At 43.5% G+C, this 15016-nt stretch overlaps 1 protein-coding gene across 1 annotated transcript in view; it reads left to right on the plus strand.

The window, feature by feature from the left end:
- The first annotated feature begins 3309 nt into the window (after positions 1-3309).
- LOC130283966 (plasma membrane ascorbate-dependent reductase CYBRD1) overlaps positions 3310-15016 on the plus strand; it is a 35191-nt gene continuing 23484 nt past the window's right edge. Inside the window, exon 1 of the mRNA XM_056533779.1 lies at positions 3310-3578. Coding sequence (XP_056389754.1) covers positions 3392-3578 — 187 coding nt within the window. The 5' untranslated portion in view covers positions 3310-3391. The remainder of the gene's footprint in view (positions 3579-15016) is intronic.

Here is a 15016-nt window from a genome sequence, read left to right on the forward strand (position 1 = left end):
CCCCCCCCCCATGTGAATGTACAGGGTACATTCACACGGGCGGGTTTACAGTGGGCTTCCTTCAAGGAAACTTACTGTGAACCCCGCCTGTATAAATGTACCCTAAAAACACTACACTACACTAACAAATAATAAAAAGTAAAACACTACACATACGCCCCCTTACACGTCGCCCCCCCCCCCATAAAAATGAAAAACGTCTCATATGGCAGTGTTTTCAGAACGGCGCCTCCAGCTGTGGCAAAACCACAACTCCCAGTGTTGCCGGACAGCCATAAACTGTCCTGGCAGGCTAGGAGTCTTGCAGCAGCTGGAGGCACCCTGTGGGAGACACTGCTGTAGGGTTTTGGTGGAGACAGTCCCCATCCTTGTAACCGGGTCCACCCCTACTGCAAATTCCTTACTCAGGCCTCAAATGCGCATGGCGCTCTCTCACTTCAGAGCCCTGTCGTATTTTAAGGCAACAGTTTAGGGCCACATATGGGGTATCTCCGTACTCGGGAGAAATTGCGTTACAAAGTTTGGGGGGATTTTTCTCCCATTACCCTTTGTAGAAATGGTAACTTTGGGGAAAAAACCTGCACTTTAGTGAAAACATTTTTTTTTCATTTACACATCCAAATATAACGAAAAGTCGTCTAACACCTGTGGGGTGTTAAGGCTCACCGGACCCCTTGTTACGTGCCTTGAGGGGTGTAGTTTCCAAAATAGTATGCCATGTGTTTTTTTTTTGCTGTTCTGGCACCATAGGGGCTTCCTAAATGCGACATGCCCCCAAAAACCATTTCAGCAAAACTCGCTCCTTCCCTTCTGAGCCCTCTACTGCGCCCGCCGAACGCTTGACATACACATATGAGGTATTTCCATACTCGAGAGAAATTGGGTTACAAATTTTGGGGGGCTTTTTCTCCTTTACCCCTTGTAAAATTTCAAAAACTGGGTCTACAAGAACATGCGAGTGTAAAAAATTAAGATTTTGAATTTTCTCCTTCACTTTGCTGCTATTCCTGTGAAACACCTGAAGGGTTAACAAACTTACTGAATGTCATTTTGAATACTTTGAGGGTGCCGTTTTTATAATGGGGTCATTTATGGGGTATTTCTAATATGAAGGCCCTTCAAATCCACTTCAAAACTGAACTGGCCCCTAAAAAATTCCGATTTTGAAAATTTTGTGAAAAATTGGAAAAATGCTTCTGAACTTTGAAGCCCTCTGATGTCTTCCAAAAGTAAAAACATGTCAACTTTATGATGCAAACATTAAGTAGACATATTGTATATGTGAATCAAAATATTATTTGTTTAGAATGTTTATTTTCCTTACAAGCAGAGAGCTTCAAAAGGTAGAAAAATGCAAAATTTTCAATTTTTTCATCAAATTTTGGAATTTTTCACCAAGAAATGATGCAAGTATCGACCAAAATTTACCACTAACATAAAGTAGACTATGTCACGAAAAAACAATCTCGGAATCAGTATGAAAAGTAAAAGCATCCCAGAGTTATTAACCCCATAAGGACTCAGGGTTTTTCAGTTTTTGCACTTTGGTTTTTTCCTCCATACCTTTTAAAAATCATAACATAATCATATCGCGGGAGCCGGCGCAGGACGTAAATATACATCCTGCGTCGTTAAGGGGTTAATGTTTAAAGTGACAGTGGTCAGAATTGCAAAAAATGCTCCCGTCCTTAGGGTTATAATGGGCTCCGTCCCCAAGGAGTTAAAGGGGTACTCCGGTGAAAACTTTTTTTTTTTTTTTTTTTTTTTTTTTTAAATCAACTGGTGCCAGAAAGTTAAACAGATTTGTAAATTACTTCTATAAAAAAATCTGAATCCTTCCTGTACTTATTAGCTGCTGAATACTACAGCGGAAATTCTTTTCTTTTTGAAGCACAGAGCTGTCTGCTGACATCATGACCACAGTGCTCTCTGCTGACATCTCTGTCCATTTTAGGAACTGTCCAGAACAGCATATGTTTGTTCTGGGGATTTCCTTTTACTCTGGACAGTTCCTAAAATGAACAGAGATGTCAGCAGAGAGCACTGTGCTCATGATGTCAGCAGAGAGCTCTGTGTTTCAAAAAGAAAAGAATTTCCGCTGTAGTATTCAGCAGCTAAGAAGTACAGGAAGGATTAAGATTTTTTAATAGAAGTAATTTACAAATCTGCTTAACTTTCCGGCACCAGTTGATTAAAAAAAAAATGTTTTTCACCGGAGTACCCCTTTAAAAGTTTTAACCTGCACAGTTAAAATTTACAGAAAAAAAGAAAAAAAAATTTGTCTAAGACTATGTTCACACAGAGGATATCAACTAAAGGAAAATTGACAATCAGGACTAGAGTATATTCAGCCTGAGTGCCTCGGGCAGCATGAGCTGTAAATACGACCCTGCTGTACACACCCTCACAGGACCACCCCCAAACACCTTACCATGTGTATCCTGAAGTCAAAGCAATACGGCAGACCCAATTTTTTTTTAAAGTTGCACACGAGGGTCCTATGAGATGAGCCAGGCTACCCTACCATATGTCACACTACAATAGACATTACTAGAGAGACTACTACCCTCAGCAAGCCTGCACTGCAAGACATTACCAGAGAGACTACCACCCTCAGCAAGCCTGCACTGCAAGACATTACCAGAGAGACTACCACCCTCAGCAAGCCTGCACTACAAGACATTACCAGAGAGACTACTACCCTCAGCAAGCCTGCACTACAAGACATTACCAGAGAGACTACCACCCTCAGCAAGCCTGCACTACAAGACATTACCAGAGAGACTACCACCCTCAGCAAGCCTGCACTACAAGACATTACCAGAGAGACTACCACCCTCAGCAAGCCTGCACTACAAGACATTACCAGAGAGACTACCACCCTCAGCAAGCCTGCACTACAAGACATTACCAGAGAGACTACCACCCTCAGCAAGCCTGCACTACAAGACTCTTTCTCCACAAAATGAAGTGACTTCCCAGCTGCCTCCGTCGTTCTCCTCAAAGTTTGCAAAGTGATTGTTACTACTGAAGAAGCCAAACTTTTTTTTTCGGAACAACCCTAGTTCTTTGTTCCGTGTACAATGGACGTCTCCATACCTAGTTCTTACACCTTTTTCTTTAGAACAAGGTACCTGGCACCTACAGTACAGTAATATACAGCAGCGCCTTGGGATTGCAGCCAAACTAAAGTTGCAAAACACGGTCTTAGGGCTTCTGTTATTTCACCACAGATCACTGAGTAAGTTCTCCCAGCGAGTGACCCTCCTCCATCCTCTCTCCTCCTTCCTTCCATCATTTCAGGGGAGGGGAGGAGGAGGTGTGGGCCCTTTGGCTGGCTCACTAAAACCACTACACAGTCGCTTCACTAGCAGAGTAGGTGCTGCTAAAGATGGAAGGTTACACAAGTTTTCTGTTTTTCCTCGTGTCTTCCTTGGTCTTAGGATTTACGCTGGTCATTTTCGCTTTGGTCTGGGTCCTGCACTACAGCGACGGCCTGGCATGGGATGGAGGCAATGCTGAATTTAACTGGCATCCGGTATTGATCATCACGGGCTTCATCTTCATCGAAGGGATTGGTATGTGCTTGGTATCGGTTCGTAATCTTCTTGTATCATCGGTAATAATCAACAAATCTAACATAAGTTTTGGATCCGATGCAGCAGAGCTAAGTTTGTCATTCGATTACTTGGTTATTTTACAGTAGTGTTTCCCGTCCTGCGCAAAACTATGACTTCCATCATGTCGGGACATCCGGATCAGGCATGGTGGGAGTTGTCGTTTTAAGTTAGAGGTATTGGAAAAGCTCAAAAGAGAATTGCAATGCTCTTTTACAACTTTACTTTTCAAAAAGCATTGTATGGTGTGGTACAACTTAGTAGAGCAGTGGTCTCAAACTGTGGCCCTCCAGATGTTGCAAAACTTCAACTCCCAGCATGCCCGGACAGCCGTTGGCTGTCCGGGCATGCTGGGAGTTGAAGTTTTGCAACGTCTGGAGGGCCAAAGTTTGAGACCACTGTATTAGAGTATGCTGGTACGTATAGTTCCCTAAAATTGACTGTAGCACGAAATGCTGACTGGTAGAAAACCACCAAGTCAGTCATTGTAAACAAATCCACATTTCATAACTGCGGACCGCATGCAACATCTGGCAGGAAGCCGACTCTCCAGGAGCCCAGCGCAGTTAAGTATTCTTACATAAGTCTCCACTGAAATATTGGATTTTGAATATGCAGATTGTATAAAAAGCTATAGTTCTATAGTGAAAAAGAAATGATTTTTAATAAATATTCTTGTTTGAAATGTTTCTTTCACACTTTAAGGGTAGGGTCACACACAGCGCATCTGTAGCGTCTTTGACGCTGCGGATGCGCTACTGCCTATCCCTAGAGTGTGCCTCCAGCTGTGGGAGATTCATCAAGACCTGTGCTAAGAAAAGTTGCTGAGTTGCCCATAGCAGATTGTTTCTTCCATTTTGTTTTGAAAAGGCCTCTAAAAAATAAAAAAAGCAATCTTATTGTTTGCTATGGGCAACTAGTCAATGTTTCCTCAGCACAGGTCTTGATGAATCTCCCCTAAGGCTAGGGTCAAATGTAGCGCATCCGCAGTGTATTTGACGCTGCGGATGCGCTACTGCCCGTCCCTAAAGTGTGCTTCCAGCTGTGCCTGGGTCCTGCTCACCGCAGCAGTCCACCGCTCCCTAAGTTAGGCGGAGAGCGGCCGCCATGTCTGGAGTACACATGGGCACACCTAGAGGCACACTCTAGGGATGGGCCGTAGCGCATCCGCAGTGCCAAGTAAGCTTAGGAGGGGATTCATCAAGACCTGTGCTGAGAAAATGTTGACTGGTTGCCCACAGCAACCAATCAGATCACTTCTTTTTTCAGAGACCTTTTCAAAAATGAAAGGAGCAATCTGAATGGTTGCTATGGGCAACTGGTCAACTTTTCCTCATCACAGGTCTTGATTAATCCTAAAATGAAAAATAATCTTAAGTATGACTAACTTCTTTATCTTCTTTGACATCACATTAACTCACTCTTGAAGCCACAATATTCACCTATTTTTACTTTTTGAAAACATTAGAGGGCTTCAAAGTATAGCAGCAATTTTCAAAATTTTCATGAAAATTGCTAAATCTGAAGGGACAGATGTTACAGAACTACAACTCCCAGCATGCCTGGGCAGTCCAGGCATGCTGAGAGTTGTCGTTTTGCAACATCTTGAGGGCTACCATTTGGGCACCACTGTAATAGTGGTCTCCAAACTGTGACCCTCCAGATGTTGCAAAACTACAACTCCCAGCATGCCCAGAAAGCCTTTGGCTGTCTGGGCATGCTGGGAGTTGCAGTTTGGCAACCACTAGGAAGGCAGCAGTAAAGATCGCTTTACTGCCACCTTCCTTGATGCTCCATGCCGTCGCCTCCCTACATGCGCCGCTGATCTCCGCTGATGCTACCGATGATTGCAGGTCCCCACCGCATCTTCTCCACAGGTACCGGCCGCGATCTTCTCCCCCCATTCTGCCTGACATCCAGGGGTGGGCAGAGCGGGGGGTTTCCATGGTAACCCCCCCGTCTTCAACTGCCATTGGCCAGTACTCATTGCTGACTAATGGCAGGGGATAGGAGTAGGTGGCACCACTGCAACCTTGCTCCTATCCCTTAGGATGATCGGAGCTGTCACTAACAGCTCCGATCATCCCTATTTTACGGGCGATCGGGTCACCAGAGACCCAATCAGCCCGGAATAGCAGAAAATCGCATTTCTAGATTGACATGGGATTTCCTGCGATCGCTGACATGGGGGGGTCTCAGGACCCCCATCGGCGATGTGCCGGGATGCCTGCTGAATGATTTCAGCAGGCATCCCGGTCCGGTCCCCGACCGGCTAGCGGCGGGGACTGGAATTCCCACGGGTGTATGCATATGCCCTGCGTCCTGAACATGTTAAGTGTCTGACAGATGTGTGTCCCACTTAGTAGCACCATGAGCTGCACTGTTTCCGTAACTCTAGATGGAGACACCCTTTTAGTCTAATGGGGTTTTCCCACAAATATGAATTAACTTCTATCCTCAGGTTAGAGCAGACTGCGGAAGGGTAGGAGGGGGAACCAGGGGGACCCTCTCAGTATACTACCAATAAAGACATGTACAACCAAGTTTCTTTGCTGGACTGTAGGGGTCGGTCGCAGCTTTTATAGAGGTATTTATCTAACACTGTAAACTGTTTTAACCACACAACCCGTGTAACTCTTGCTCGTTGTAATATTAGGTGCCATTCCGTTAGACGGGCATGTCTGCCCTCATCCTCATGTCCTCCATTTCTCAATCTCCACCGCCAGCTGTGACTTACAAAAGAACCTGAGGAAGAAAACAAGAACAACACAGCCACCACGAGGAAAAACAACCCTCAGTGAAGCACCATGAGCAAAGCCCACACTAAAAACAACCAACCTTCCTTGACATCACCCTCAGATCCCCCGACACAAGGAAAAAACAGTAAAAGTCCATAATCTGTTATATATATATACATATATATATATATATATATATATACACATAATTAAAGTAAGAACATAAGAAATAATACAAAGTATAAAACAAAATGCAATAATCAGCAATATCAAACAAAAGGGGGCAGTAAAACCCCCGTAGTGCAAAACAAAACTGAATTGGGCGGGAAGATCCACAGGGGCCAGTGAGAGACAAAACAGGAAGAGGAAGGAAGGGGAGGCAAACATATAGGTTTGGGGGGGGGGGGGTGCGGTCCGCCCCCATTTAACTCAATACATGGTACCCGAATCTAGTCATATGTCTCCATACAAGCTTCACGTTGTGCAGAGCTGTATTACATCACTTATAGAAATCTTTGAAATCATAAAGTACCTCTGTATACCTTCAATATCATACGCAACCAAACTGATGGTAACATCAGATGCATTTTGGAGGCAGGGGCATAGATTGAGTCATAGGCCTTGGTTCAAAAGGCCAGCTTCTGCCCTCTGTGCAACTTTTTTTTCACAGTTGCTCGCCATAACTCTTGACTTCACTGCTGGGCCCTACTGGGTGCCTCAGATGTGTCTGCTCTGAGCGACAATGCGCCGCTACGAGCAGACACACTACAATGTGAGAGTCGCTGCGCGCATGCGCAGTATACCCGCACATCGCGACTGCTTTCAGCTTAGCTCAGGGAGCAGGAGGAGCGGTTTCAAGTACACCGCACATGCGCAGCGACTCGCACATCGCAGCAGTGTGTCTGCCCGTAGTGGCATATTTCCGCTCTGAGCAGGCACATCTGAAGCACCCAGTAGGGGTCCTTTGGCGGCGTATCCGCAGCGTAAAATACACTGTTGATCCGCTCGTCTAAACGTACCCTAAGGATAAGTTTACAGGCACAGGATCTCCTGCATATTGTTGCAGCTGATTTTGTTATCCGTTAAAGTTAAAGTTACTCCGGTGAAATGTTTTATTTTTTTTTAAATCAACTGGTGCCAGAAAGTTAAACAGATTTATAAATGATTTCTACTTAAAAATCGTAATCCTTCCAGTACTTATCAGCTGCTGTATAACACAGAGATAGTTAATTTCTTTTTGAATTTCTTTTCTGTCTGAACACAGTGCTCTCTGCGGACACCTCTGTCCAAGTCAGGAACTGTCCAGAGCAGGAACAATTTTCCACAGCAAACCTCTCCTGCTCTTTACAGTGGTACACTGGTACTTAACGTTTCAGGACATTTATATCCTGTACATGACTGCTTTTTTGTCACATAATGTTCAAACAATTTTTTTTATTTTTATTAAAAGTTTCATATATGCAAATGTAGTATCAATAAAAAGTACAGATCACGGCGCACAAAATGAGCCCTCATACTGCCACTTATCCCCTTAAGGACTCAGGGTTTTTCCGTTTTTGCACTTTCGTTTTTTCCTCCTTACCTTTTAAAAATCATAACCCTTTCAATTTTCCACCTAAAAATCCATATTATGGCTTATTTTTTGCGTCGCCAATTCTACTTTGCAGTGACATTAGTAATTTTACCCAAAAATGCACGGCGAAACAAAAAAAAATCATTGTGCGACAAAATAAAAAAAAACCGCAGTTTTGTAACTCTTGGGGGCTTCCGTTTCTACGCAGTGCATATTTAGGTAAAAATTACACCTTATCATTATTCTGTAGGTCCATACGGTTAAAATGATACCCTACTTATATAGGTTTGATTTTGTCGCACTTCTGGAAAAAATCATAACTACATGCAGGAAAATTTATACGTTTAAAAATGTCATCTTCTGACCCCTATAACTTTTTTATTTTTCCATGTACAGGGCGGTATGAGGACTCATTTTTTGCACCGTGATCTGAAGTATGATTTCTGCTTTGATCGGACTTTTTGATCACTTTTTATTCATTTTTTTAATGGTATAAAAAGTGACCAAAATACGCTTTTTTGGACTTTGGAATTTTTTGGCGCGTACGCCATTGACCGTGCGGTTTAATTAATGATATTTTTTTATAGTTCGGACATTTACGCACGCGGCGATACAACATATGTTTATTTTTTATTTTTTTACACTGTTTTATTTTTTTATGGGAAAAGGGGGGTGATTCAAACTTTTATTAGGGAAGGAGTTAAATGACCTTTATTAACACTTTAAAAAAAAAATTTTTTTGCAGTGTTATAGGTCCCATAGGGACCTATAACACTGCACACACTGATCTCCTATGCTGATCACTGGCGTGTATTAACACGCCTGTGATCAGCATTATCGGCGCTTAACTGCTCCTGCCTGGATCTCAGGCACGGAGCAGTCATTCGTCGATCGGACACCGAGGAGGCAGATAAGGGCCCTCCCAGTGTCCGGTCAGCTGTTCGGGACGCCGCGATTTCACCGCGGCGGTCCCGAACAGCCCGACTGAGCAGCTGGGTCACTTTCAGTTTCACTTTAGAAGCGGCGGTCAGCTTTGACCGCCGCTTCTAAAGGGTTAATACCGTACATCGCCGCGATCGGCGATGTGTGGTATTAGCCGCGGGTCCCGGCCGTTGATGAGCGCTGGGACCGACGCGATATGATGCAGGATCGCGGCGCGATCCCGCTTCATATCGCGGGAGCCGGCGCAGGACGTAAATATACGTCCTGCGTCGTTAAGGGGTTATACAGAAAAATAAAAAAGTTAAAGGCTGTCAAAATAGAGGGATTTTAAATGCACTAATTTAGTTAAAACGTTTGAGATTTTTTTTAAAGCGGTACAATAATAGAAAAGTATGTAATTATGGGTATTATTTTAATTGTATTGAACCACAGAATAAAGAAAACATGTAATTTTTACCGTAAATTGAACAGCGTGAAAACAAAACCTTCCAAAATTTGCAAAATTGCGGTTTTCTTTTAAATTTCCCCACACAAATAATATTTTTTACATTTCGCCATACATTTTATGGTAAAATGAGTAATGTCATTAAGAAGGATAACTGGTCGCGCAAAAAACAAGCTCTCGTACTTGTCTGTGGATGGAAATATAAAAGAGTTATGATTTTTAGAAGGTGAGGAGGAAAAAACGAAAATGCAAAAATAAAATGTTTTTAAGGGGTAAACCCCCCCCCCCAAAAAAAAAAAAACCAAATGTTACTATTACTTACAGATGCTCTTCATACGTCCAAAGAAAATGCGGTAGTGCATATCAGGATGGGTGGAGAAATTTGGTATGGGTGGGGGTATATTGGCATGGGTGTGGCATACCTTGTGGGGGAGAAGCTTAGGGGCCTTCTCAGAAGTTCTCGCAGTGGGGCCCCCAAATGTATTGTTACCCCACTGGTGCCTCGTGCTGTCTGACCATAGTACATAGTGCTATCTGACCATAGTGCCTAGTGCTATCTGCTATCTTACACAATTTTCCCTCAGCTGGAGGATATTCAAATGAAGCCACAAACAAGCTATTTCATCATCTGTCTGCATTTATGTGCTTTGTACTGTATATATATGTTTGCTTTTTTTTGCAACAAACGCTTATAATTGGTGCTTTTTCTGTATCATTAAGTCTGTGCCATTGTCTCTGACTCATACACTATCTAAACAATTCTCCTCTATCTTTGTGCTTTTTTATGTATATTATTATACTGTTGTTGTCATCCCCTGATGAACCGCTGTATACCATAAGATACACGGGGAAACGCATTGGGATATACAGGTGTTCATCATAGGAGCATTTTCTTTGTGTGTTTATGCATTTTTTTCTATACTTTATATAATTGTTCTGGGAATTTTTTAATAAGGAATTAATAAATAATTTTTTTTAGCTCTATGGTTTAGTGTTATTTTGGCTAGTGCTATCTGACCATAGCGCATAGTGCTATCTGACCATAGCGCATAGTGCTATCTGACCATAGCGCATAGTGCTATCTGACCATAGCGCATAGTGCTATCTGACCATAGCGCATAGTGCTATCTGACCATAGCGCATAGTGCTATCTGACCATAGCGCATAGTGCTATCTGACCATAGCGCATAGTGCTATCTGACCATAGCGCATAGTGCTATCTGACCATAGCGCATAGTGCTATCTGACCATAGCGCATAGTGCTATCTGACCATAGCGCATAGTGCTATCTGACCATAGCGCATAGTGCTATCTGACCATAGCGCATAGTGCTATCTGACCATAGCGCATAGTGCTATCTGACCATAGCGCATAGGGCTATCTGACCATAGCGCATAGTGCTATCTGACCATAGCTTGCTTCTTTCATTTTTTTAAATTTTTTTTAAAGGTTTTATTTTACAACTTTTATGTTACAACACATTACATAAAATAACCCGCCCCAAAAAAGAGAAAGAAGTGAACCGCAGCCCATCTCCATTACAGCAGGCAGATCCACCCCCAGCTGACACTAAACAGAAACAAGACACAGACACCCACACATTCACACAGTCCCGGAGGATCCCCAACTTCCCGGACCAGGATAGGGCCGATCATTCTACCCAGGAGAACCTACACGTTCCGGGGGGATAACCCACTCTCCTATAAGGAGCCAGGGTGTCCAGATTTTGTCAAATTTCTTAGGATATTTACAGCTAAGATACAACAACCTGTACAGCGGTACATACTTGTTAACCGCTTCTTTCATTTTTAACGAGGCCTCTGCAAAATGAAAGAAGTGATCTGATTGGTTGCTATGGGCAACTGGGCAACTTTTTCTCTGCACAGGTTTTGATAAATCTCCCCCATAGTGCCTAGTGCTATCTGACCATAGTGCCTAGTGCTATCCTATCATAGTGCACTGCCAGGAAGTTCAGTGCAGAGCGTTAAAGCAAGGCCCAAATCAGAGGTATAACTTGTAGCCCCATGTCTACCTTGTGTGATTTATAATACTGGTCTCTTTTAGGGCAGATTTGCCTTGGGGCCCCTTAGGCACCAGGGCCCTGGTATGACTGCTACCTCTGCACCCCTTATAGCCACACCCCTGGCCCAATCAACATCATTAGAAAGTCAGTTTATGGTCATGTTTTGGTTAGACCTTTTCTCTAAAGAAGACTAATATTGGGAGAGATTGGCTGGATTATATAAATCCAGAGAAACCTTACGTTATACAGACAATGTAAAGTCTGTGTGAGATTGTTGAAGGTGGCAGGCCCTGCGGCCTATGTGAGTCATTTTACATTGGACTGGGCATCAATATTGGAACTCACCAATGTGCATTCTGCAAAAACAATCCCATTCATATGAACGGATGTGGTTTTCATTTGCATAAATTTCTGCACAAATCTGCTGCATCTGACTAAACCCAAACAGGATTTCACATTTTAATGATACATTTAAAAGTCCCTTGGATAACGAATAACGAATTTGTGATATAGTGGGGTGTGAGATGCAGGGCAGATGTTATTACCCCGGGGGCAGATGACATTAACCCCTTGTATTCGTGACGCCAGGGCGTAGTTTAGCCTATAACCACCCGAAGGTATACCACTGGATCCTGGGCTAGGCACCGGGGCAATGAAGACAGTTGTTACAGTTCATGCAGTAGAGCTGGGGCCCAATGAGGTGACCAGTGACACAGAGACCTCGCGGGCTTGCTGGGTCTTGTAGTTGGATGGGAGAATTTAGTGCAGGCCACGCTGGGTAGACAGATGACTTGACTTGACTGACTTGTGACTGACAGAACGGTGACTTTATCTTACTTGGACTTGACTTGTGGCTGCAGAACTTAACTTGAGGCCTCCACTACTCTAGACACACACTTTAGGCACGACTTGACTAGACCTCAACAGTAAGCAAGAGAGCGAAGCTAGCTTCACCCAGCGTTTATATGGGGGAGACTAGCAGGGAACCCATAGGTCACCCTTGGGGACAGCTTGTCACTGGTACCTTCTGGGTAACAATCACATACTACATTTTATTAAAAGGTATAACACACAGCATAATGCATAGCATATTTACAATGGGGGAAACACTGCAGGGGCCCTTGGGACACGGATGGATACTGCCTGACAGGGCAGGAAAGGTATGGGGTAACACCATCCCATACTAGGCCATCACAAATAGTTTGCTCTGCTGTTTGCAGGGCAGTCGCCAAAATACTGTATAATTGATCCACTACTATCCAAAAGCTGCAGACAGCAGGTTAACTTCTGGTCTCCATGATCTCCTATATGCTCTGTACTAACTGAGCCAGTTTGTAAGATAGAATAGGATCTGTACTTCTTTGGAATGCTGATGATGAAAAGGTTTTACATCTGGTTCAGAGGGTCTAATAGGAGACATAAAAAACAGCAATATATTACCAGAAATAGAAACCTGTTGGACCACTTAAAAGTGTACTGGTCATATCACACCAACAAAAATGCTTATATTTGTTATTCACTATGTAATGCTGATTCTTTTTTGTTTGTCTTGCTTCTGTATTTGGTTCACAAATCCCTCTGTTTTGCTGCTCACTCATTCTGATAGCCACTGCTCAGAAAGGGGCGTGCCTGAGGCAAGCACTGAGCCCGCCCTCACTCATCATGCATTCACTATCTCCCTGAGTCTGCTGTTCTGGGTCTCTTTATCCAATTACTGCAGACTGATCTGTAGCCCCTTCCTCTCTGTTTTCAGAGCACAGATGATTGCTAGTCCTGCTGGACTTTGGGGGAGATTTATCAAAACCAGTGCAAAGGAAAAGTTTTCCAGTTGCCCATAGAAACCAATCAGATTGCTTCTTCAATTATTGACAAGGCCTCTGCAAAATGAAAGAAGCGATCTGATTGGTTTCTATGGGCAACTGAGCAACTTTTCCTCAGCACAAGTTTAGATAAATCTCCCCCTTTGTCCCTGCCTGTGCTTCAGATGGGACAAAGATGATGCTGCGGCCGGACAGGATTATGTGCTGCATAATATGGGGACCCCTAAAAAGTAGAAAGAAGTGAGGTAAGGCACAGTGGAGGACTTGTAGTCCAGAGTGGGTGCACAAGCTCCAGGGGTCCGACTCGAGATCCCAAATATTGAAGAAATACGGAAGAAGCGGCACTCCAGGGATTGTAATCCATATGGGGACCCCTGGTGGTCTTTATGTGTAAGCCATGATTTCTATAAAAAGGAGATACCAATTTATTAGAAAGGTTAATGTTTTGCCAAGATGTACCAGTGCTCATTTAAAGTAATTGGTGTCATTTAAAGTAATTGGTATCTGGCATATACGGGCCCTGCTGTGATATTCATTTTTCTCCTCCTATACTAGAGCAGAGCAACTCAAGATGCGAAAAGGGCCTTACTCTTATTTGAAGAATCATGCCCTGAAAGGGTTATATTCCGATATGGTTGTGAAACAAAGAAAATAATTTCCAGAGCCAACATGTAACTAAGCTCGTCATGCGTCTCATTCAACCACTAAAGTCTAATATGGGTGCAGTCCAATGGATTCCTGTGCAGATTTGTGCTGCCAATAAATTTAGCTCATAGAGAAATGTGTAGACTTGGTATTGTGTTACAGCAATATGTTACCAGAAATGGAAACCTATTGGAACCCATTGGGGGACATTTACTAATCTAGTCTATTCTGGGAATGCTTAGAGACCAGCGTATGTGGTAGTCTCCTGTCTATTGTGCTCCTAATTTATCAATGGTCTCACAGCCCTTGATAAATTCTGTGCTCAGACTTCAGAGTCTACAGCTTAAACTGCATTTAGACCTGCTCCAACATGGTCTGACATTTCAGCGTATTTTGGGCAGATGCGACTTGTCGCACAAAAGTCGCACTTGATAAATTCAGCACCAATGCATTTTCCAGTGCATTTCCGTCTAAAATAGACTAGCATGCATCATGTTCTAAAAATCCTCTACAGCAAAAGTCGCAGAAAAGTCGCACATATTTAGACTGTGACTTTCTGTGCGACAAATTTAGACAGGAAAAACCAGTCTAAATCGTTTGATAAATCTCCCCCATTGTGTTGTACTTTTTAAGTAATCTAAAATGTATTTACTGACAGCAACGGGATACTACTGCTGCCAGTGATTGGCTGTTCTGGCAGGTCCTGTATCCAGCTCTCATTTTGGAAGCAGGAAGAAGATAGGAGATTGGGGGATTGGCAGGAAATGAACAGGAGCTGCGGGGTACCTGGGGTAAGGAAGTATGGCTTATGGCATGGCATGGCAAGTATGGCATTTCACCACTTTCCAAGCACTGTAGAAATGTATCTATGTATAATTTATATTATATATATTGTGACACTGTGGCAAGGGAAGGGTGTATTTCGCTAGCTAACCCTGGAGAAACCTCCACCTGTGTCCTAATTAATGAGGTAGCAGAAAGGGGAAGTGTGTTTAAAAGGCAGTCAGCCAGTGTAGTCTGTGCTCTCCCCAGAAGACAAAAAGGTGGCTTTGGGGGGAGGCTGGGGTCCTGGTGAGGAACACACAGCCTGAGCTGTGACTGGCCCCAACAGTGAAGTGTGGACCAGACACACAAAAAGACATTTCAAACGCTGTGTGAACAGTGAGTAGAAGGTCAGCTGGTGGGCTGGGAAAAGCCCACCAGCTGATAGTCG

This window comes from Hyla sarda, chromosome 8 (assembly GCF_029499605.1).
Source record: "Hyla sarda isolate aHylSar1 chromosome 8, aHylSar1.hap1, whole genome shotgun sequence".
Classification (NCBI taxonomy): domain Eukaryota; kingdom Metazoa; phylum Chordata; class Amphibia; order Anura; family Hylidae; genus Hyla; species Hyla sarda.